General features: G+C 44.8%; 1 protein-coding gene across 1 annotated transcript in view; it reads left to right on the plus strand.

Moving 5' to 3' along the window:
• The window catches only part of POLR2C (RNA polymerase II subunit C), a 37,495-nt gene that overhangs the window by 6,753 nt on the left and 7,862 nt on the right, over positions 1–22,880 (plus strand). The window contains exons 2-8 of the mRNA XM_068128730.2: positions 4,776–4,825; positions 10,786–10,854; positions 10,984–11,036; positions 16,292–16,420; positions 16,679–16,730; positions 20,642–20,810; positions 20,911–20,985. Of these exons, the coding sequence (XP_067984831.1) occupies positions 4,776–4,825; positions 10,786–10,854; positions 10,984–11,036; positions 16,292–16,420; positions 16,679–16,730; positions 20,642–20,810; positions 20,911–20,985 (597 nt within the window). The remainder of the gene's footprint in view (positions 1–4,775; positions 4,826–10,785; positions 10,855–10,983; positions 11,037–16,291; positions 16,421–16,678; positions 16,731–20,641; positions 20,811–20,910; positions 20,986–22,880) is intronic.

Here is a 22,880-nt window from a genome sequence, read left to right on the forward strand (position 1 = left end):
CCTCAGACATCTCGTCCAACCGCGGCCCCCAGTTCACCTCGGAGCTCTGGGGGGCGGTCGCGCAGGGGCTCGGGGTCCGGCTGCACCGAACCACGGCCTACCACCCCCAGGCTAACGGCCTGTGTGAGCGATTTCACCGCTCATTGAAGGCCGCGCTCCGGGCTACCCTCCGCGACGGCGGCTGGGTCGACAGGCTCCCCTGGATCCTGCTGGGCCTCCGGACGGCGCCCAAGGAGGACCTGCGCGCATCCGCGGCGGAGTTGGTCTTCGGGCAACCGCTGCGGGTGCCGGGCGAGTTCCTCCCCGACTCCACGGCACCATGGTCCGCTCTGCAAGAGACCGCCCAGAGGTTCGCCCCGGTGCCCACGGCATGCCACGGGCACCCACCGACGCACGTCGCCCCGGAGCTTCGCACGGCGGAGTACGTCTTCGTCCGCCACGATGCCCACCGGACACCACTGCGGCCCCCGTACGACGGGCCTTTCCGCGTGCTGGAGACCGGGGCGAAGCACTTCACCCTGGACATCGGCTGTACTCCTGACCGCGTTTCGGTAGACCGACCGCCGCCAGCTTGAGTGAGCCCGGAGTCAGTCAGCCCGGAGCGCGCCAGTGTTACAGTGAGCTCCTGAAATAAAGACGCTTATAAGTTACCGCTTGTCCGCTTCCTCCTTGCTCGCAAGCAGCGCGCGTAACGCCGCGCTTTAATATAACTAGGGCATGCCCGTACTATATATATATCTAAAATTATATCCCCCCCCTCTATTTACATGAAATGGTTTGGTCCAGCGAACGGCTTGCGTGAACGGAAAGCGAACGGCTTGCGAGTACGGTGACAATCCCCCCCCCCCCCCTCTATTTACATGAAATGGTTTGGTCCAAAGCGAACGGCTTGCGAGTACGGTGACAATCCCCCCCCCTCTATTTACATGAAATGGTTTGGTCCAAAGCGAACGGCTTGCGGAGTTTGGTAAATAAATCGCCATAGCTCGGTAACTACTTCTCCGATTAATATGAAACCTTGAAAAGGCACATCCTCGGGTCCCCAGCAATATACCTGGCAAGTTTCAAGTATATCGGACCCGTGGTTGTCGAGAAACAGCGGTCACAGACAAACACACACACACACACACACACACACAGAGATTACTGGAATTATAGATAGACTAGGGCATGCCCGTACTATATATAAGCTAGGACGTGCCCGTACGTGGGTGCCCGTTCCTTGCCAAAAAAAAAAAAAAAAATTTGTGTAGGGGTGTGTGTGTGTAAACATCCTAGGGCGTGCCCGTACGTGGGTGCAAAAAAACATGCGTGCAAACAACAACAACAAAAAAAAACTTTGAAACCACGTGGCAGTAACGACCACAGAACCCCCCCCCCGCCCCCCTCTATTTACATGAATGGTTTGGTCCATTCGCAACGACCACAGAACCCCCCCCCCCTCTATTTACATGCAATGGTTTGGTCCAAAGCGAACGGTTTGGTCCATTCGATGTGATTCGATGATTCGATGTGAATGGTTTGGTCCATTCGCAACGACCACAGAACCCCCCCCTCTATTTACATGAATGGTTTGGTCCATTCGCAAAGCCAAAGCGAACGACCACAGAACCCCCCCCTCTATTTACATGAATGGTTTGGTCCATTCGCAAAGCCAAAGCGAACGACCACAGAACCCCCCCCCCCCCCCTCTATTTACATGAATGGTTTGGTCCATTCGCAACGCCAAAGCGAACGGCGAACGGCTAAATCGCCATAGCTCGGTAAGTACTTGTCCGATTAATTTCAAACCTTGAAAAGGCACATCCTCGGGTCCCCAGCAATATACCTGGCAAGTTTCAAGTATATCGGACCGGTAGTTGTCGAGAAACAGCGGTCACAGACAAACACACAGACACACAGACACACAGACACACAGACACACAGACACACAGACACACAGAGATTACTGGAATTATAGATAGATAATTATAGAGCATTGAAAGGCATATTAAATGAAGAAACAGGGTTTTTGCTTTGGTTTTTACCAACGAGCCTTCCAAGCCGATTTCAACATCTGTGTGCCGAAACCCCAATGTGATCGCCAAGGTATTTATCCAGGTACAGTGTGGTATTTCCATGTTTTCCCATGTTTTACTTCAGCTCGTGATTGCGGTTGATGCTGATTTGTGTTCCGTTTTTTTTTGTTTTTTTTTTCTGTATACCGAATCGGGGCTCGTGAAAGAGCTAACATTTATCACAAAAAAAAAATCAAACAGACAAACAAAATATATAAAAACAGGGAGCGGTAGACAAGATGGGGAGAGAAGGGGAAGCACACAAACAACATTTGAGAGCACGGACATCGGGAGATGTGTGGGAGGGAGAGGGCTTGGGTGGAGGCGGCGTGGGAGGGGGGAGGGGAATGGGAGAAGTATAAAACACAAGGACACCAAGGACTTCCAGGAAATGAGTTGGTATTTCAAAAAAGTGGATTTGGGGTGAAATTAGCGGGGGTACATAAGATCAAGGTTTTGGATGGGGGACCCTTTTACGAAGGACACACTTCATGTGTGTCCGAAGATAAGAGATGGTGGTGAACAGCTGTTTTAAAGACCTGGAGGGAGGAGTGGGATTGAAGAGAGTGAGGGAGTTTGTTCCAGATGTGGGAGAAAAGAGGAATGAAGGAGTGAAGGTGAGCAGAGAGTCTTGATTTTGGCAGTTTAACCATAAGAGGGTTGCAGGCAGATCTTGTGCGACCTGTAGGAATATTTGGGGGACAGAGCTCAGAGAGAGCTGGGGGAGCAAGGCCGGAGAGGAGTCGGTAGAAGACCGACTAAAGACCGACCGACGAAGAATATACAACTAATTGTTCCTTCCCTTCCTCACGTGAGGAAAGTTACACATTATTAATCTTATCTTATCTTATTGAAGAGCAACGAGTTTTCAAAGGGAATTCTCGGATTTTGATCTTCATGGATTAAAAAAAAAAACACACTAAAATTACCTGGGTGAATAATCTGCATTCTGTATTTTTGAGGGCTGTCAGGATAGTCTGGAGATGTATGCACTCACCTGTGCCTGGGTTCAAATGTCGACCCAGCTATAAACAGTCATCTTGGTATTTCACCAGCTGTGGCAATCGTATCGATCAATTTCTTCGATATATATATTTTTTCATTGAGAATATGAATCTCAAAGTGCTTTACAAAGGAAAGAAGAAAAGTAAACATTAACAAATAGCAACTGTAAAAAGATTGCATTTTTAGAGATTTTAATAACCATTATTGACGAGATTGTGTAAGTTTTAAAAAACAGTCCCACATTTGAGGACCATTTATCTGAAGGATGCTCGTTCATAAAAAGTCTGCGTTGTACTTTGAGGAGATACCAGGAAATTCCCCTTGCTGGACCCTAGAGGTCTTGAAAAGATGGAATTTGTGATTTGGTCAGCGTGTTAGCTGGAACTAATTTTATGCTTTGATTTAGACTTGGAGGATATTGACAATATATTAAAATCTTTACCTTGATGTAGAGGGAGTCGGTGAAGTCTAAAATTGAAAAGGGTCAAAATAATCTCTTCCCTTACCCCATATCCCACGCCTCTTTGGATATAGTTGAAGCTCATGGAGGAGTTGATGCATATAATGGATTGGGATGTAACATAACAAAAGGAACAGTGAGTGGGTCGAGGGGGGGGGGGGGGGGGGGGGAAGCGGTGTACAACAAGTAGAGCTATATTCAAAGTACACCGCCTCCATGCCAAATAAATAAATATATAACACATCCTCCAGCACGTGACAATGCCAGGGCAGCTGGCGATGTCACCGTGCAGCACATGGAGATGGAATTGGGAGGGAGCGGTGTACAATAATTGATTGATTAATTGTGTAATTAAAATAAATAAATAATTGTAAAAAATTATTTCTTAAACAATTGGCTAATAGCATACCAAAACCACCACTATTCCATCCGAATCTGTAACCTTTCAAAAATTAATAAATGAAGTAGTTAATAAAAAAATAATGAATTGATTGATCAATAAATCAAAAATACCCTTCACAGCCAAATCACTTGGTCATTGTCATGTCCGAATATCGGCTTCCTAGCTCAAAAGGTGCATGAGATATTGCTCAGATGAGAAAGAAAATAAATAAGTAATTAATAAATCGATAATGATGAAGTAATTAATTGATTAATCAAAAATATATATAATACCTTTTTTGCCAAAGTCCTTGTTCACTATTGTGCCCAAATTTCACCCGATATCGCCCAGACAAACAAGAAAGAAAACAAACGGAGTGAAAACTGAATACGCCCTTTCGACGCACGTCGGCGCCCGGCCCCCGTCAGCACCCGTCGATGATGTCGTGCAGTGCCAAGAGATGGAATAGGGAGGGGCAGTGTACAAAAAAACAGCATGATTGAGGGACAAAATAGAGGGAGACTTGGATAAATAAATAGATGTGGGGAAGAATGAGTGGAGGTGAGCAGTGATCCTGGATTTTGGGAGTTTCACCAAGAAGGGGTTGAGAAACCTGCGCGCTCTGCAGAAACATGTGCTTTGCTCTAGGATATCTAGACAGGGTAATTTTGTCCCGATCAGACAAACTTTAGTCGAGTAATGGTGAAAATGCTAAAATGCATATAACTGGGTCATGACCATAAAAATTAGGTCACGGATCTCTGAGCCTTAGTTCTTAAACAATGTCCACTTGGTTGTGCTACCATGATTAAACTTTGCAACCTGTGCACACTTTGTACATTGTAATAGTTGTCCTTTCCCGCTGTTCCAGAGTGGCAAACGCTTTGCGGAGAGTGTTTCATGCCGAGGTTCCTACGCTTGGTGAGTTTTGCGATTCAATTGTCAAAACAGTGTCTTTTTTTTCCAGTTCCCTGGTTATTCTTACTCAAGTACTATAATTTTTGCCTTTTGATTATGGAGTGGGTGTTTCTGGTGGGCGCATGTTCATTGCACAATAGGTACTCATGAATGGTCATGGCTTATTTCAGCGAAGGCATCCACTCACTGGCAACTCTTGCCTACCTTCATACACGACCCTTTATCCTTGTTGGAAAAACTTGTTTGCAAGTGATTCACTTTCACTTTGTACTAAGTCCACTTTTTGACTTAGTACAAACGTTTGGACTTTTGGTTTGGACAAAAGTTTGGACTTTTGCAATTCACTAATTCCCTCTCCCTTCCACACATCTCCCTGCTCTCAAATGTTGTGTTTGTGTGCTTCACCTTCTCTCCCCATCTTGTTTTCCGCTCCCTCTTTTTATATATTTTGTTTGTCTGGTTGATTTGTTTGTGAAGTAAATGTTAGCTCTTTCACGAGCCTCGATTCAGTATACAAAAAAAAAAAAAAAAAAAAAGTGAAGGAGGTGGCCGTGGGCAGCAGATTCTTGAAGTAATGAATAAGAGCATAAGACAAGAAACTCAAGAAGTTGATTCCAGAAAAGGGGAAAATAAAGAATATGGGTGAGCATGAACCTCTGATGTGAGTCCAGTAACGAGATAAATTGTGGACTGCTGAAGGGATCTTGACCAGACTTGGTACAAGTATGCACTATGTTACAAAGATGAACTAATTCGATTTGTGAACCTGGATTTAAAATATTTTTAACTGCTAACTTATGAAACATTGAAGGTTTTCAAAAACCAAACTTAGCACATGTATAGAAGGTAATACAAAGATGAACTGATTTGATTTGATTTTTGACTGGCTATCCTCTACAATACTGAGCGTCAAGCAAGGAGACAGCAAGTGCCATATTTAAAGTCTTTGGCGTGACTCAGCCACATTACAAACCGCCGACCTCCGAGATCAAGCAGACGCCCGAACCATTACACCACCAAATATGGTTGTAGATCCATTTACAAATGGAATATTCACTATATTGTCTGATTTTGTGTGTGAGATACTCCACAGACTTAACTTCCCCCAGTGTAATAACAGAGTTTTTTTTTCTTTTTAATCGCTGCAATTTGATGCACAAAATACACTGTCTACAGCCAGAGTGTGAGCACAGTCAATGTCAAATGCAGCAGCTTCGGACAAGCGTCACTGTGAATCTCTATCTCAATTGCTGGCATGAACTATCGAATAAAACTCCGTCTAACAATCTCGGCACACCCCAGTCAAAGTGAAATTTGACTTGAAATTCACCCCACTTTGTTGATTATTCCCTGAAAATACATTCGCCACTGAAAACTAGAACGGCACTCGGTAGAGAGCATAAAGAAACCAGGCTGAATAGTTTACGTTTTGTATCCCACTGATAGGCCAGATCTGGATTCAGACCTGAACCAAAATGTAATCGGCTTGTTCTTAGCACCTAACCAACTCATCCCCCAAGTTTACTCAAGACTCTTCTATAACTTTTTTAAGTATCATGTTATATAATCGCTTTTCTAAATGGTGAAGAATCACTTCGAAATTAAATAATTATTGTATCTCAATCTATATTCGAATCTTCACCGAAATTGAATCGTCTTCCTTGTCACATACACTACCTACCTCTCTGCCAAATTTCGTCCAAATCCGTCCACAACTTTTTGAGATATCCTGCTATGTATAGTTTTTGGCCCTATCTCCCAATGGTGAAGAATCACTTTTTAAAATTCGAGGAGCCGGATCCAGATCTTCACCAAAATCTAATCATTTCGTCCTTTGTCACATACGCTACATCTCTGCCAAATTTCGTCTGAATCCGTCCACACCTTTTTGAAATATCCTGTTCACAGACATGGGTGAAAACATAACCTCCATCCACCTTCGGTGGCAGAGGTAACAAAATGTTGGTCACCACTTGTGCATGTGTGCAACAACAACAACATGCATTTTAAGGCCATTTTCCCTGCTAGAGCGGGGGTTAGCCTTGCGGTCCCCATGACAATCTTCTCCATTTGCCCTATTTTCTGCATCTCTCCTTGTTAACCCCCTTGCCCGCATTTCTTCTTCCACCATCTTTAGCCAAGTCTTTCTCGGTCTTCCCCGTCCTCTACTTCCTTCTACATTCATTTCCATCACTCTTCTCAACCAGTCACTTTCATCCTTCCTCAACACATGACCAAACCATCTCAACCTGTTCCTCTTCACAGCACCAATCACAGGCTCTATTCCCATCATCTTTCGCAATTCATCATTTGTCTTCCTCTCTCTCAACGATGCTCCGCACATCCACCGAACCATTCGCATTTCCACCCTTTCCAGCCTTCGTTGCTGCTCTACATTCATGACCCATGTCTCGCTCCCATAAATCATAACACTTCTCACACATGCAGCATACACCTTTCCCTTCAGCTTCAACGACACTCCCCTCATCATCAGCACGCCACTCAGTTCCCGAAACTTCTTCCATGCACATCTCACTCTAGCAACCGTTGCCGAGTCTGATCCACCTTCTCCATTCAGCATGTCTCCGAGGTAGCAAAATGTTTTCACACCTTCCAGCTTCATGCCGTCTCCAAGATCCAACTCAACATTTCCTCCATCTGCAGCTCCTTCTGTGCACACCTTACATTTGAATGTAGCTGCCACACTGGTTAATGACCCTCTCAGACCACTACATTTTTGATGAACCCACTCAGGCACTCAGCGCACATTGTACATTGAATGGAGTTCACTCCGACACCCTTCCTGCGCACAGCGCATGGCCACTTCCCAGTTCTTTCCACCTCACCACATGCTTTACCACTTGCCATCACCTTCGTCTTTCCTATATTCACCTTCAGACCTTTTGTCCCCATACATTCCTTCCACTTGTTCATCTTTTCCTTCGGTCCATCCATACTTTCCGCAATCAACACCAGATCATCTGCATACAACAACTCCCACGGTAAACCCTCCTTTACGTTCTGAGCCAGCACCTCCATCACAGCTACAAATAGTAGTGGACTTAGTACCGACCCCTGATGCACTCCCACCTTCACCTCAAACTCACCACTGTTTCCGTCCTTCGTCCTTACAGCTGTGCACGCTCTTTTGTACATTGCCATCACCACTCTGATCAACCATTCCTCCACTTCTAACTTCCTCAATGCCCATGTCAATACTTCGCGTGGAGCCCTATCGAATGCTTTCTCCAGATCAACAAACCCAAGAAACAACTTCTTCCTCTTCTCCATGTACTTCTCCTGCAACTGCCTCACAATAAAGAGCGCGTCTGTCGTTCCTCTTCCTGGCATAAATCCAAACTGCATTTCGTCGATCTTCACCTTATTCCTTATCCTCCTCTCCAACACCCTTTCCAATACCTTCATTCCATGCTCCAATAACTTTATCGCTTGGTACGAGCCACACTCCAGAGGGTCACCTTTCCCCTTGTACAGAGGGACGAGGGTACTCAGTTCCCAATCCACTGGAATGCGGCCTTCTTTCACCACCAGATTACAGATCTCTGTCATTCTCTTCACACCCCAACTTCCTGCTGCCTTCAACATATCTCCCACAACTCCTGTCGGCCCTCCCGCTTTTCTACTCTTCATTGCTTTTATCGCTTCATTTTTCAAAGAGCCTGGTGTTGGGCTAGCGGCTAGGGTGCCAGCTTAGGATCCGAGGATCCTGGGTTCGAATCCCGGTCGATCGCTGAATTAACGCCAGGGCGGTTGACTCAGCCTGTCATCCTTCCGAGGTCGGCTAATTGAGTACCTGTTCACTGGTAATTCCCTGCTTGTCGTAAAAGGCGACAAAAAGGGTTGGCGGCAGGAAGGGCATCCGGCCGTAAAACATTGCTTCAAAAATGGGACCAAAAAACAACAACCACGGTCCCCGAAAAAGGCCAACCCCCGCTTTGCGGGGAAAAATGGCCTCTAAAGGTGGTTTAAAAAAAAAAAATTTTTATTGCTTTTATCGCTTCCTCAACTTCCTTCTCAGTTATCTTCTCTGCCGGTCCTAAAACTGGGTTACTCTCTATGTTGCCATCCCATTCATTCTCTGTATTCAACAGCATTTCCATATATCTTTTCCATCTTCCTTTAATTCCATCTGGATCCACAACGATTTGTCCCACTTCATCCTTCAAGCAACTCACCCCCATCACATCACACCTCTCTTTCGCTATCTGCTTTGCAATCCTGAATACCGCTCTCTGTCCCTCTTCCGAATCCAAACGTTCTCCGAACATTTTCCTACATGCCTCCACTTGTGCATGTGTGCGAAATCTTTTAATGGTGAAAATTTGTTGAAATACAGCCAAATTTTGAGATTGCCAAAAATAAACACAACACACAACACACACATGCACAACACACACACACACACACACACACACACACACACACACACACACACACACACACACACACACACACACACACACACACACACACACACACACACACACACACACACACACACAACACACACATAATCCACACAACACACACACAACACACAACACAACACACACATAACACACAACACACACATAACACACAACACACACATAACACACAACACACACATAACACACATAAAACACATAACGCACAGCACACACATAACGCACACATTTGTCCTTTCAGAAATAGATGCAAAACTCTCATATAATTTCTCTTGTGCCCCTGGAATCTTCAGTCCTTCAGCCAATATTCCCAACAGTTGTCATGTGCTCCGTTTGGATCACATCATCAATTTGTCAGCTGAAGTATTCCAGCATTGGCCAGAGTTTGATAGGTTTGCCACAATTGTCAAAATGATCGAGTCTACTTTCATCAAGAAAGCAACAGGCAAGACCCAGAGTTTCTTCAATACTTTCTGCCGAACGACCAGGTGAAGCTTCCTCCAGTACCTGTGGTCAACTTGTGGTTTGATGCTGTTAGTTATCACGCCATCATCTCCACATCTACAAGGGTTTCTTCAAGCAGGAAGACAGCAAGGGCCTAGTGGGTGATACAATCATTGCGATAACAGCAAACAAATACATCTATGCTGAGCTTCAACTCTACACGAGCTTCATCAACGAAAACTGCACACGTTTAATGGCAGCCGTGACCAGCCTTGCAGCAACTCGTAACCCCTTGGCATGCACTGTCTACAATTTATTTTAATATCTGAGGCTCTATCAACATGCTGGCAGACATTGCCAGAGATGCCATTTGGATGCCGGTGACGAGCATTGACATGGAGCGGAGCTTCTCACAGTACAATCAGTTAATTATTAAATGACAGGCGACAGAGCTTGACACCTACGAACATGAAAATTATGAACTTCAATCGTGACATCGAGCAGTAATTTGATTCTTAAACAATGGCTCCTCCCTGGATGTTTTTGTTTTTTTTGGGCTTTAACTACAAGCCACGTGCAGGCAGTTCAGGTGGCCTATTACTATAATGACCCCTATAGCAAAGCAAGTGGCATTTTAGAATAATTTCATTTATCTGTAAGACTTATATATATTTTTTCAATGCAAGTTCACAAATAATTGCTTAGATTTTCATTGATAACACTAAATGGAATTTCTTTTCTGAAACGGAATCGAGTTGTTGTTTTTTTTAACGGAAAATCACTGTGTCTATTGATGTTCTCTCTTGTACTTGTGTCTCCCTTCTCTCTCTCTCATCTGACTTTTAATTTATAATGTGACCTTTAATTGATATCAAATGCAGCAGTGGGTTGACATCTAGCGCAGGCAAAGGCAGATCCACCCGCGGATTTGCGTTTAATTCAAATTTCTCGTTTTAAACTCGGATTGTGGAATTTTGATGATTCACGTACCTGCCGCTTTTGAGGTTTGTGTGCCATTTGTTATTCCCTTTTGTGTGATTTATAAACCATGTTTTATGCATCCTCCCTCAGCCATTGACTGGGTTCAGATTGATGCAAACTCCTCGGTCCTTCACGATGAATTTATTTCTCATCGTATCGGTAAGTTCCACCAATTCCTGACACCAGCACAGGGGATCGGACGAGTGGGGGATGGCGCAACTATGATTACATGTGCTCTCCCACAATGATGTGCAGTTGACTATATTGCTGGTTTTGTGTGTTCACTAGGACTGATCCCTCTCACTAGCGATGACATTGTGGAGAAGATGCAGTTTTCTAGGGTAAGATTACATACCAGATTGCTGATGTTTACATCATTTACATGTGTTTGATAATGCAGCGTGGAGTGCGATTGATGCTCAAATGTCCTGAAATCGGCCAGTCATGCCAGGCTTTCCACCATTTGGTGGATTGACCTTTTTTGGCTGCTGCTTCCATGCTTATTGGCAGATTAAATGAATGTTTATCATTTTTAGCAATGTATTTATTTTTGTGTCGAATTGATTAGGCTCGATGTTTAACCTACCCTCTCATCAAATGGCACCACAGCTGACTCCTCTTGTGAGAAGGCCGAATGCCTCAATTCTGTGTTTGCTTCCGAATCTTGTATCCCCAACCCCTCTCTCTCATTACCCATCCTTCCCTGTCGTACCCAACTGCTCCTGGAACTATGTGTCTTTTGCACCTGAGAAGGTAGAGAAGGTTTTTCCAACCCTCAACTCTAATTCTGCTACTGGATCGGATGGCATCAGCTCGCGTGTCCTAAAAACCTGCTCTGGCTCGCTCCTGCACATCCTCTCTCTGCCCGTTTCACCCTGTCATTAGCGCTAGGTCATCTTCCATCTGCTTGGAAATCTGTCAACATCACTGAATTACATAAAAAGGTGTAATAACTGATCCCTTTAACGACAGACCTATCAAGCCATCAAACCCCCTCCGCACCCCCCTCTCACCACAACTCCTTAATCTCCCTTCACCGAAAGCCCTCACCCCAACTCCCCCCAAAGTGACAACCTTTGTCCTCACCCTCCTCCCACTCATAAAAGCAAACAGGCATTCCCACATTGAAACAGCTTTCCCCTCCCCTATCATACTATCACCGACTTCACGGTAACCTGTCCAAGTCGCAATTCCACAACAAAATATGCGGAAATCCCATGGCATTGCAACTCTCAAGTGATCATTTAAAGCAGGCTATGCGAGCCAATGAATGACCCAAAACCAGTTATCTTCTTCCTGATGGATATATATACACTGTTAAAAGTAAATAATGACAGATGTTTTCTTTCACAATGTAAAATGCACTTTTCTTTCACAATTTCTTTCACAATATCGTGCGATTCCTGGAAGTCCTCAGACAAAGACCTTTATAATGACATGACTTTAATGATCCCTGGACGAGTCGATTATGAGAAAAAAAATAGTCAGAAATAATAGCAAGGGCCTGTGTAACCTCCACGGTAAAAGGCCTGCTTGAGAGAATGCCACATAGTTATTTGGGTGTTGTATAGACAACAGAGTGCTTTCTCGCTTGCTGAGGCCTATTTTCACAAGGCTCATGATGTCTATCAGCTCAAAATCATTTTAACTGCCACTTTGGTCATTTTACACTGGAGGGAAAACTTATAGGGAAGGTATGGCGATTGTAAATATGACACCTCTGAAGATATCTTTGCCTTCGCATGACAGTAGGCACCAACATGGCACCTTGTCATTTTTCAGGTGAAATTGTGGGTGGAGTCAGGCGAACTGTCCAACCAATGGGTGACGAACAGACACACGGTGCCTTTTATAATATAGATTGCAGTTGACGGAGAGCATATGTTGAAATATCTTCATACTTGCCACATATGTGTGCATGTATATGCCCTGTAGTTTTCATTGTAATTGTATTTAGTGAGAAATAAAATAAGAGGCATTACTTTCTTTCATTTCAATGGATAGAGCATGAACAAACAAAGCTGGGAAGGCAATGACAGACCACCCAGTATAACCCTTGCTGAAAAACTGCTTTGGCAACGCGAAAGCTCTGTAAAGAGCATGATACTTCAACCATCAACCAGTGGACTGCTGACGCGTAATCAATGGAGGTCCGTGGTTCGAGCCCCGTATTGTCAGAATTTTTTCACACTTAGCCCCTCGCAGGAATTTGATTCCTGTTTATAAAAATAAAAATTGTATATATATTTACATTTACATGATTTACATTTTTATATATATATATATATATCCCGGTGTTGGGCTAGTTTGTGGGTTCGAATCCCGGTGTTGGGCTAGCGGCTAGGGTGCCAGCTTAGGATCCTAGGATCCTGGGTTCGAATCCCGGTCGATCGCTGAATTAACACCAGGGGGGTTGACTCAGCCTGTCATCCTTCCGAGGTCGGCAAATTGAGTACCAGTTCACTGGTAATTCCCTGTTTGTCGTAAAAAGGCGACAAAAAGGGTTGGCGGCAGGAAGGGCATCCGGCCGTAAAACATTGCTTCAAAAAGGGGACCAAAAAACAACAACAACCATGGTCCCCAAAAAAGGCCAACCCCCGCTTGCGGGGAAAAATGGCCTCTAAAGGTGGTTTTGTGGGTGTAGATGAAGGAATCCCATTGTAAAGATAGGATTGTATAATTATAGCATGGACCGTTGACACGTAGGAGAAATCTTGATGTACTTAAGTAGGGAAATTATAACTTAAGATTGTTTATGTGTCTTCACACGAGGGAAGCAGTGCTAATCAGTTAGGGATTATGGTTAATTTTCCCCAGTATGTGATTTTTTTCCCTCTAACTTTCCCTAACGTTTTACATTTATCACGGCTGGCCATAAGGGCCTCCGTTTAACGACAACCGCCAACAGAACCCGAGCGGAGCCGATCGACAAGCCCCGCCCACATGCACACTTACGGCAAAAGGCCACGCCACCAGTGTGGTATGATGGGCGTGGAAGAAAGAGTGGGCTGGCCACGCCCCTGAAGGTTGTGATTGGCCAAGAGGGCCGGGGGTGATGTCAGAGCGAGAAGCTTCCAGAGACGGTGAAGAAGTCGATCTCTTTTTTGGTTTTTGACGAGAAGGCTTGACCATTTTGTGCAGGCTGAGGAGAGGATTTCTGCTGCGGCGATTGAAAAGGAGTTTGATTAATTGTTGGCCTGCAAGGAAGCTGAAGGCCACGTGTGCTTCCCCAGACGGTGGAGGAGAAAGGCTGTCTCGTCTGCTCACCTCACCACACTTGGCGCCTCCGGCGCCATCTTGTGCGCTCCGGCGCAAGAGAACTTAGCCATCGCCCCACTCTCCATGAAGAGGTCCACGTCGAGGCCAAAGCTGAGTGCCAGCCGGCCAAAGGGATTTTATTTCATCATTCCCCTGTTTTGTGTAGTGAATCTGAGTGGAGGATCCTCATGTTAGGAAATTAATTTACCTCAGTTTTTATTTCGATATTTTCATTCTTTGGTTTATTTACATTAAAATAATTATTGTGGAATTTTCCTTATCGTGTTTAGTTTACTTGTTTGTGGTTTCGGAATAAACCCGTGTGTTTCATTCAGGTAAACGTTTGACATTCCTTCATTCCGCGCCCGACAAAAATACCACCATTTTTCAGGCTGCCGCCTCGGGAGTAAAACCGTTTCGGCTATTCGTCCAAAGCTGGTCTTAACTAGCTACGGACAGGACAATATATATAATAATAATAATAATAATTCATTTATTTTGTATAGCGCTTTTCCAGAAGCCCAAAGGCGCTTTGACAGAGTGGAAAACATAATGCATAACAATACATGAAAACAACAATTGCAAAAAGACAAGAATCAAGAAAACAAACAGCAGCGATATACGGCATATATATAAGACAAGAATCAAAAAGACAAGACAAGAATCAATAGGGAAATATTTAAAGCAAAAGGAGGGAGAAGGAGAAGAGATAGTCAGGGGTTAAATGCTGTGGGTTGAATGTTGAATGCAGCGTTGAACAGGTGGGTCTTTAGTGATGTTTTGAATGTGGTGAGTGAGGAGGAGTCTCTGATGGTGTGAGGTAGTGAGTTCCAGAGGGTGGGAGCAGCGATGGAGAAGGCCCTGTCCCCCCAGGATCTGAATTTGGTCCGGATGGAGGGGGTCAGGAGGTTGGTACCAGCAGAGCGGAGGTTGCGGGTGGGAGTGTGTCTGGAGAGGAGGTCAGCCAGGTAGGATGGGGCCAGGTTATGGAGGGCTTTGTATGTCAAGAGGAGGATTTTGTACTGGATTCTCTGGGGGATGGGGAGCCAGTGAAGCTTGTAAAGGACGGGGGTGATGTGGTCACGGGTCCGGGAATGAGTGAGTAGACGGGCAGCGGAGTTCTGAATGTATTGGAGTTTATTGGTGATTTTTGAGGGTGAACCATAGAGGAGGCTATTGCAGTAGTCCAGACGGGAGGTGATGAAGGCGTGGATGAGGGTTTCTGCAGCCGTGGAGGAGAGGGATGAGCGGAGACGGGCAATGTTTTTCAGGTGAAAGATATATAACAATAAAACGTCATGTGGAGCACGATACTTGCAAAATCTGCTTCCCCCCCCCCCCCCCCCCCTCAACTCCCTCCTCCCCAAGAATTCTTTTTCCATTGATACAGCAAATTGTCCATTTCATCAAGATTAAATTTGACAATCTTGATCAAAGCTCGGGTCAATAGGAAGAAAAGTGACGATTTTTCAGATGAAAAATGATGATTTTGGAAGGTTGACCTTGAGTTGACCTTTGACCTTTTCACCTCAAAATAGTTCGTTTCCCTATTTAGTAACTCGATGTGCAAATGCTGTTCAATTTTCAAGTCAATTCGATGAAAATTGAGGATTTTAGAAATATGGCCTATGTTGACCTTTTGGCCAATGTTGACCTCAAATATACTTGGTGGTTGAATTCATTGACCAGATATGCAAGTCCTCTTCAAATTTCAAGTCAATCGGATGAAAATTGAGGATTTTAGAAATTTGGCCTATGTTGACCTTTTGGCCTATGTTGACCTCAAATATACTGGGTGGTTGAATTCAGTGACCAGATGTGCAAGTCCTTTTTAAATTTCAAGTCAATCGGATTAAAATTGAGGATTTTAGAAATTTGGCAAAGTTGGTGACCTTTGGCCTATGTTGACCTTTTGACCCCAAAATCAATAGGCTTCTCAATTGGGACGACCTATACAACTTGGTGAAGTTTCGTGACGATCGGTTTAGAATTGTGACCTGTAGGCCGGTGACAAACAGACAAGCAAACAGACAGACAGACAGACAGACAGAACCACAAACTCAACCGACCAATATATTGAAAAATCCTCAATTTTGCAAGTAATAAAAATGGATGATGACATCAGAATTTATCGTTTTATGTAACGCGTGTCGTCTCCTTCTGCAAGCACAAGCTTCTCCATGAGTCCCTGATCATGTCTAGTTGAGTTCTAATCAATGGTTGTACAATGGCCTATCGGCGGGATGTTCTCATTTTATTTATTTTTTAGACGCTTGTAGCAGAAGTGCATGGTAACGTCCGTTTTGGTGCAATGGCAAGGAGCGTATTGTTTCGCTAGGATTGTACGTGTGAGGAGTTTTGCACCGAATGCTCTGTCGAGTTCAACATGGAGGTGAAGTGCTCCGAAGATCAGACGCGCCATGTTACTTCCAGAGATCTTATCTCTTCAAATCCCCGTGTTGTGCCGGTAAGCACCAAGTTGTTCCCATTATTCTTAGTCTGTTATAAATAATGAGGTGATGAATAAAAGATCAAATTTCTCCCATTTTCACTAACCGAGCTTAGATCTCCATTGTCTTGCTGTTTCTCCCTTTTCTTGTTGAGCTGGCCAGCACTTTAATTTCTCTGAAGTTTTCTGTGCTTTTTGATGTAAATCAGTTTGCTTTTATTTCTTGGTTCCAATTGTTTTAAGTTTCAAGCGTCTTCCGTTTCCCAATCTCTGCAGATGACATCACGAACCCGAGATGATGATCCCAATGACTATGGTGAACAGGACGGTGAGTATATTTTTTTTGGTTGAAATGTAGTTCAGCCTTACCATCTCGTTGCTTGATACTATCTTGCATGAGGTGTCTTCCTCCATTGCTGCTCTGGCAATAGGTACCCATGTGAGTGAGCACTGCCTCGTAATGCTGAGATTCCTATTTATTGGCCCCAAATTTTTCCAACCACCTTGTGGGGTCGTTTATGGCCTTCATGAACCAGCTGCCCAGGCCTAACGTTCAGATTGGTTTTCCAACCACCAGCTGCCCAATTTGGTTTCAGACCTGGTCACTCTACTCTGGACATGCTGCTACTGCTTTCTCAGCAATGAATGGAGGTCCTCAATGCCAAACAGGAAATTAGAGCTGTCTCCCTTGACATATCACGTGCCTTCGATACGGTCTGGCACCCGCTCTGCTCACCAAACTCTCCTCTGTTGGTATCCATGGAAATCTCCACGCATGGCTGGCGGACTTCCTCTCTAGTCGTAGTCAACGTGTGGCCCTGAATGGGTTTCTCTCATCTCCTCTTCCTGTTCAGGCTGGAATTCCCCAAGGCAGTGTTCTGGGCCCTGTGCTTTTTCTGGTCTTCATCAATGATCTCTCCGACTCTCTTGAAAATCCTCTCTATCTCTTTGCTGATGACTCTACTCTCTGTCGCTCCATTCTTCATCCCTCAGATTGGCAGTCTGCAGCCTCCTCACTCTCTGCAGACCTGGACAAAATAACAGACTGGGCAAACAAGTGGAACATGTCTTTCAATCCTGACAAATCTCACACTCTTACGATGTCTCTCCGAAAAGACCGACTGGACAACCCTCCCATCTACTTTCTGAATAATCCTCTCCAAGAAGTTCTGTCACTCAAACTTTTGGGTCTCACTATCTGCCATGATCTTTCCTGGGAAAACCACATTTCAAATCTGGCCTCCAAAGCCAGTCGCCGACTGGGCATCCTCCGTCGTGCGAAATCCTTCCTTGGCACACCTGAGCTCCTCACCACGTACAAGGCTTTCATCCGCAGCTCAATGGAATACTGCTCTCCCCTCTGGGCTGGTGCTCCTGCCTCACACCTAGCTCGTCTTCACGCTGTTGAAAGCAAAGCATTCAGAATCATTGGAATCTCCCGCGATGAAGCTAACTCCAAGGGCCTCTCACTCACTCACCGCAGGCAGGTTGGTGGTCTTTCCGTCTTCTACCGGCTCCTCTCTGGCCTTGCCCCCCCAGCTCTCTCTGGGCTCTGTCCCGCAAATCTATCTATAATTCCAGTAATCTCTGTACGTTTGTACGTTTGTCTGTCTGTGACCGCTGTTTCTCGACAACCACGGGTCCGATATACTTTTAACTTGCCAGGTATATTGCTGGGGACCCGAGGATGTGCCTTTTCAAGGTTTCATATTAATCGGACAATTACTTACCGAGCTATGTCCAAAAAACGATTCAACCAATCAGAGAGCAGCGAACGATCGCGTGTGCCGAACGTGGCGGGCACACTCTGCCTCGGATGGCACATTTGAGAGCGTATTCATTTATTTCACGTTTGCAAACTATGTTGGCGTTAAACTATGTTTTACAACTAATAAAAACGAATTTGCGATTCATTCGCTTTCCTGCGCGTTTGTGTACGCGATGGCGATTTCTTTACCAAACTCCGGAAGCCGTTCGCTTTGGACCGAACCATTGCATGTAAATAGAGGGGGGGGATTGTCACCACTCGCAAGCCGTTCGCTTTGGACCAAACCATTTCATGTAAATAGAGGGGGGGGATATAATTTTAGATATATATATATAGTACGGGCATGCCCTAGTATTCCTACAAGTCGCACAAGATCTGCCTGCAACCCTCTTATGGTTAAACTGCCAAAATCAAGACTCTCTGCTCACCTTCACTCCTTCATTCCTTTTTTCTCCCGCCTCTGGAACAAACTCCCTCACTCTCTTCAATCCCACTCCACCCTCCAGGTCTTTAAAACAGCTGTTCACCACCATCTCTTATCTTCCCCCATCCAAAACCTTGATCTTTTCTATCCCCGATAATTTCACCCCAATTCCACTTTTTGAAATACCAACTTCTGTCCTGGAAGTCCTTGGTGTCCTTGTGTTTTATACTTCTCCCACCCCCCCCCCCCCCCCCCTCCCACACCTCCTCCCCCCAAGCCCTCTCCCTCCCACACATCTCCCTGCTCTTAAATGTTGTGTGCTCTCAAGTGTTTGCGTGCTTCCCATTCTCTTGTCTTCCGCTCCCTCTTTTTATATATTTTGTTTGTCTGGTTGATTTGTTTGTGAAGTAAATGTCAGCTCTTTCACGAGCCTCGATTCAGTATACAAAAAAAAAGAAAAAAAGATGGAGGTGACAGGAATTTGTAATGTGGTCAGGGTGAAAATGAATGAATGAATGATCGTTTTTAAGGCCATTTTTCCCCGCTAGAGCGGGGGTTAGCCAAACGGGGGGTAGAGCGGGGGTCAGGGTGCCGGTGTTAAATGGCCTACTCCATGAAAAACACTGTGGGATCTTTAACATCCACCAACTAATGCTAGCACATGGTACACCAAGTTTAACGACCTATGGTGACAGTTAAAAGTTCATCAAAGGGACGGCTTATGCAAAATACCATGGTGACATTTCATAGCAGGGTTGAGATGCAAACCCTGGCTGGAAAGCTCACAGGTGAACTCCATCACCATGTTCCTGTAGTTCATATATATGCAAGTGCAAATGTCTCTCTCTCTCTCTCTCTGGATCTGTCCCTTATGCACAGCCATATATTTAAAGCTACAAACTCCATATTCGGGGTACAGATACATCTTTGTGTGGGAAGTAACTTGGGCTGTCTGGCCACGGCTTCGGAGGCCATTTTGAGGCCGCGAATTGAGGCCAAAATGACCAATATAGCAATTTTTGGCGAACAGGCCGACCAATTGCTCTCAAATTGAAAAAGCTGGGATTTTGGAGTGCAACACAATTGACCTTTTGAGTTAATGAAATAATTTTAATTGATAGATTAACTTGAACCTTTCCCGCCATTGTGGATGGGGGGTATTTTTGCTTGCTTTTCCCGTCACTGGGGATGGGGGGTCTTTTTGCTTGCTTTTCCCGTCACTGGGGATGGGGGGTATTTTTGCTTGCTTTGCCCGTCACTGGGGATGGGGGGTATTTTTGCTTGCTTTTCCCGTCACTGGGGATGGGGGGTATTTTTGCTTGCTTTGCCCGTCACTGGGGATGGGGGGTATTTTTGCTTGCTTTTCCGGTCATTGTGGACGGGGGGGGGGTATTTTTGCTTGCTTTTCTCATCCCTGGGGATGGGCGGTATTTTTGCTTGCTTTTCCCGTCACTGGGGATGGGGGGTATTTTTGCTTGCTTTGCCCGTCACTGGGGATGGGGGGTATTTTTGCTTGCTTTTCACATCACTGGGGATGGGGGGGGTATTTTTGCTTGCTTTTCCGGTCATTGTGGATGGGGGGTATTTTTGCTTGCTTTTCCCGTCACTGGGGATGGGGGGTATTTTTTGCTTGCTTTTCCGGTCACTGGGGATGGGGGGTATTTTTGTTTGCTTTTCCCGTCACTGTGGATGAGGGGTATTTTTGCTTGTTTTTCCCATCACTGGGGATGGGGGGGGGGGGGGGGGGTATTTTTGCTTGCTTTTCCGGTCATTGTGGATGGGGGGTATTTTTGCTTGCTTTTCCGGTCATTGTGGATGGGGGGTATTTTTGCTTGCTTTTCCCGTCACTGGGGATGGGGGGTATTTTTGCTTGCTTTTCCCATCACTGTGGATTGGGGGTATTTTGCTTGCTTTTCCCGTCACTGGGGATGGGTACTTTGGCTAGTGTAATATAGGTCAGCGTTTTGTATCTGCTGTAACCAAATTAATGATTCAAAAATTTAGCCTAAAGTACCTCGATGGAATGTTATGAATTGTTTTATTCCAGACATCCTGATTGTTAAGTTACGAAAAGGACAAGAGTTGAGACTCAGAGCCTTTGCCAAGAAAGGTTTTGGGAAAGAACATGCAAAATGGAACCCTACGGCAGGCATTGCGTTTGAGTATGACCCTGACAACGCCCTACGGCACACGCTGTTTCCCAAGCCAGAGGAGTGGTACGTTTTAATTAGGAATCACCTTTAATGGGGTTTTGAAGTCATGTGAGAATGGGCTCTATTATTTGTGGATAATGGCTGTTCGTGATGTGCACTGCAGGCCCAAAAGCGAGTACTCAGAGCTGGAGGAAGATGAATGCCAAGCACCGTATGACCCCAGTGGAGTTCCTAACAGGTTGGGTGAAAACAACCCCCCCCCCCCCCCCCCCCCCCACAAGTCGCCATTAACCTGTACACTTCTTCCCTCGATCATTTTAACTAGGCCATTGTGGTATTATTTATGACATTTACCTAACAGATTATTCAAGCACAAGTCTGATGCTCCAAAGGTTTGTGTAGCCTTGCTCATATACGCCTTTATTGTTTAACGAACATGAAACTTGGTATGTACCATTTCGTACTCCTTTGACTTTGAAAGCAACGTCAGGGTACTAAATGGAACATGGCCTTAAATCCTGGGAAATCACCCTATCGCTCTGGAATGAACATCTTCAAATGAACCCACCCACCCATCTCCTTGGTCATCCACTGGAAAAAAAAAACTCCGTATCTTGAGCTTCTTGGCCTCTTCTACAATCCAGGTTGACTGCACACCTAAACTATTTTATTCCTTGCTTTTCTCATCTACGGAACCACCTTCCAGAGGCTCTGTTTTATTCTTCCCTCAAAAACTTCAAGCAAGCAGAGCACGATCATCTCTTCACCCCCAAGTCTGACCCATGATCTTTATTAGCATTTCCTAACCCAACCTTTTTAGCAAGTTTCAGTGTTTCTTCCTACTCTCTCCTTGTTTGGCCCACTGTCAGTTCTACCTTGCTCTTCCATGAGCCTCACTCTTGTCGGGGAATCATACTAAAATACGCCATTTGTGTCTATCTGATGAATTTTTGACGCCAATACATTCTGTCGTTACTTATCCAATCTCAACCAAACTTGACAGGATGACCAAGGGTGAGGTAATGAAAGTTGTAGCACATTTATTTTCCCCCCTCCCAAAGGGGTTTTCTCCCCCGAGCGGGTTTCCCCCGCCATTGCCGTCAATAGGTTGCGTGTTGAGGTGTATAGCCATAATAAGTTAGCTTTATCGTGGCGTTTTTCCAAGGCTGCTTCGAATAACAAAACTAATGATTTTTAGCGTAATATTAATGTTATTACAAAACAATATTAATACCAATAATATCCCACCTCCCCAAGGGGTTTTTCCGGCGAGTCAACATATATAAATAGCTTATCATGGCGTTTTTGTGGGAGCAACGACCTCTACCAGAAGTAATGAACATTAATGAACAGTAATGAATATTATGAACCACAAACATGTATGATTAGCTTTTTAAACAGTCGCTAATGCTGTTTATAACGCGAAATGAAGAAATTTGGGGGAAACCCGACATCCGTGAGGTAAATTTTACTTACAGAACTGAGCGAAGATCTACTGTACTCTAGGTACCCCATAAGTGTTGGGTTAATAACATGACCCTTCCTGATGCTAACGTGGCGTTTTTCGTAGTGAACTTTTGAAACTCGCTCCTTCTGTTTAACACAAAACTGAAAGGGAGGAAGCCCGGGGTGTGCTCATTTACCAAGCAGCTAGCTAGCGCTTGCCAAGCCAGCCGTTTCTTAAGGGTTTTGAATGGAATGCTTGCTCGAATGCTTAAACCACTTGGCGATCTCTCTACAAGAAACTTGGAAAATGAACACACACCCAATGTTCTTGAGACCAGACCATAGATCGACTGTAATCTATATACCCCAAAGAGGAATGACCCTTCCTGCCCCTCCCGTAGTTAGCGGGTGTACTAGTAAAGGGTCATTCCATGTCAAATCATCAAAGAATCTGCCGTCATCTCTCAGATTTTTGTAAAACTTTGGGAACCAATTGGGACCCATGAAAAACAGCTAGAACTCAAATATTTTTGCTAACAGCCTCTTAATTAGTGAGATACAGGTTAACGAACTTTGGACTAATTAGCGCGATGTCACGAATTCAAATGGCCATATCTCTAAAAGTATAACACCTAGAGAGCTGGTTTTGGTGTCATTTTAAAGGTATTTTCATGCCCTATAAATTTG

Source organism: Myxine glutinosa, chromosome 9 (genome assembly GCF_964187855.1).
Source record: "Myxine glutinosa chromosome 9, kmMyxGlut1.1, whole genome shotgun sequence".
NCBI lineage: Eukaryota > Metazoa > Chordata > Myxini > Myxiniformes > Myxinidae > Myxine > Myxine glutinosa.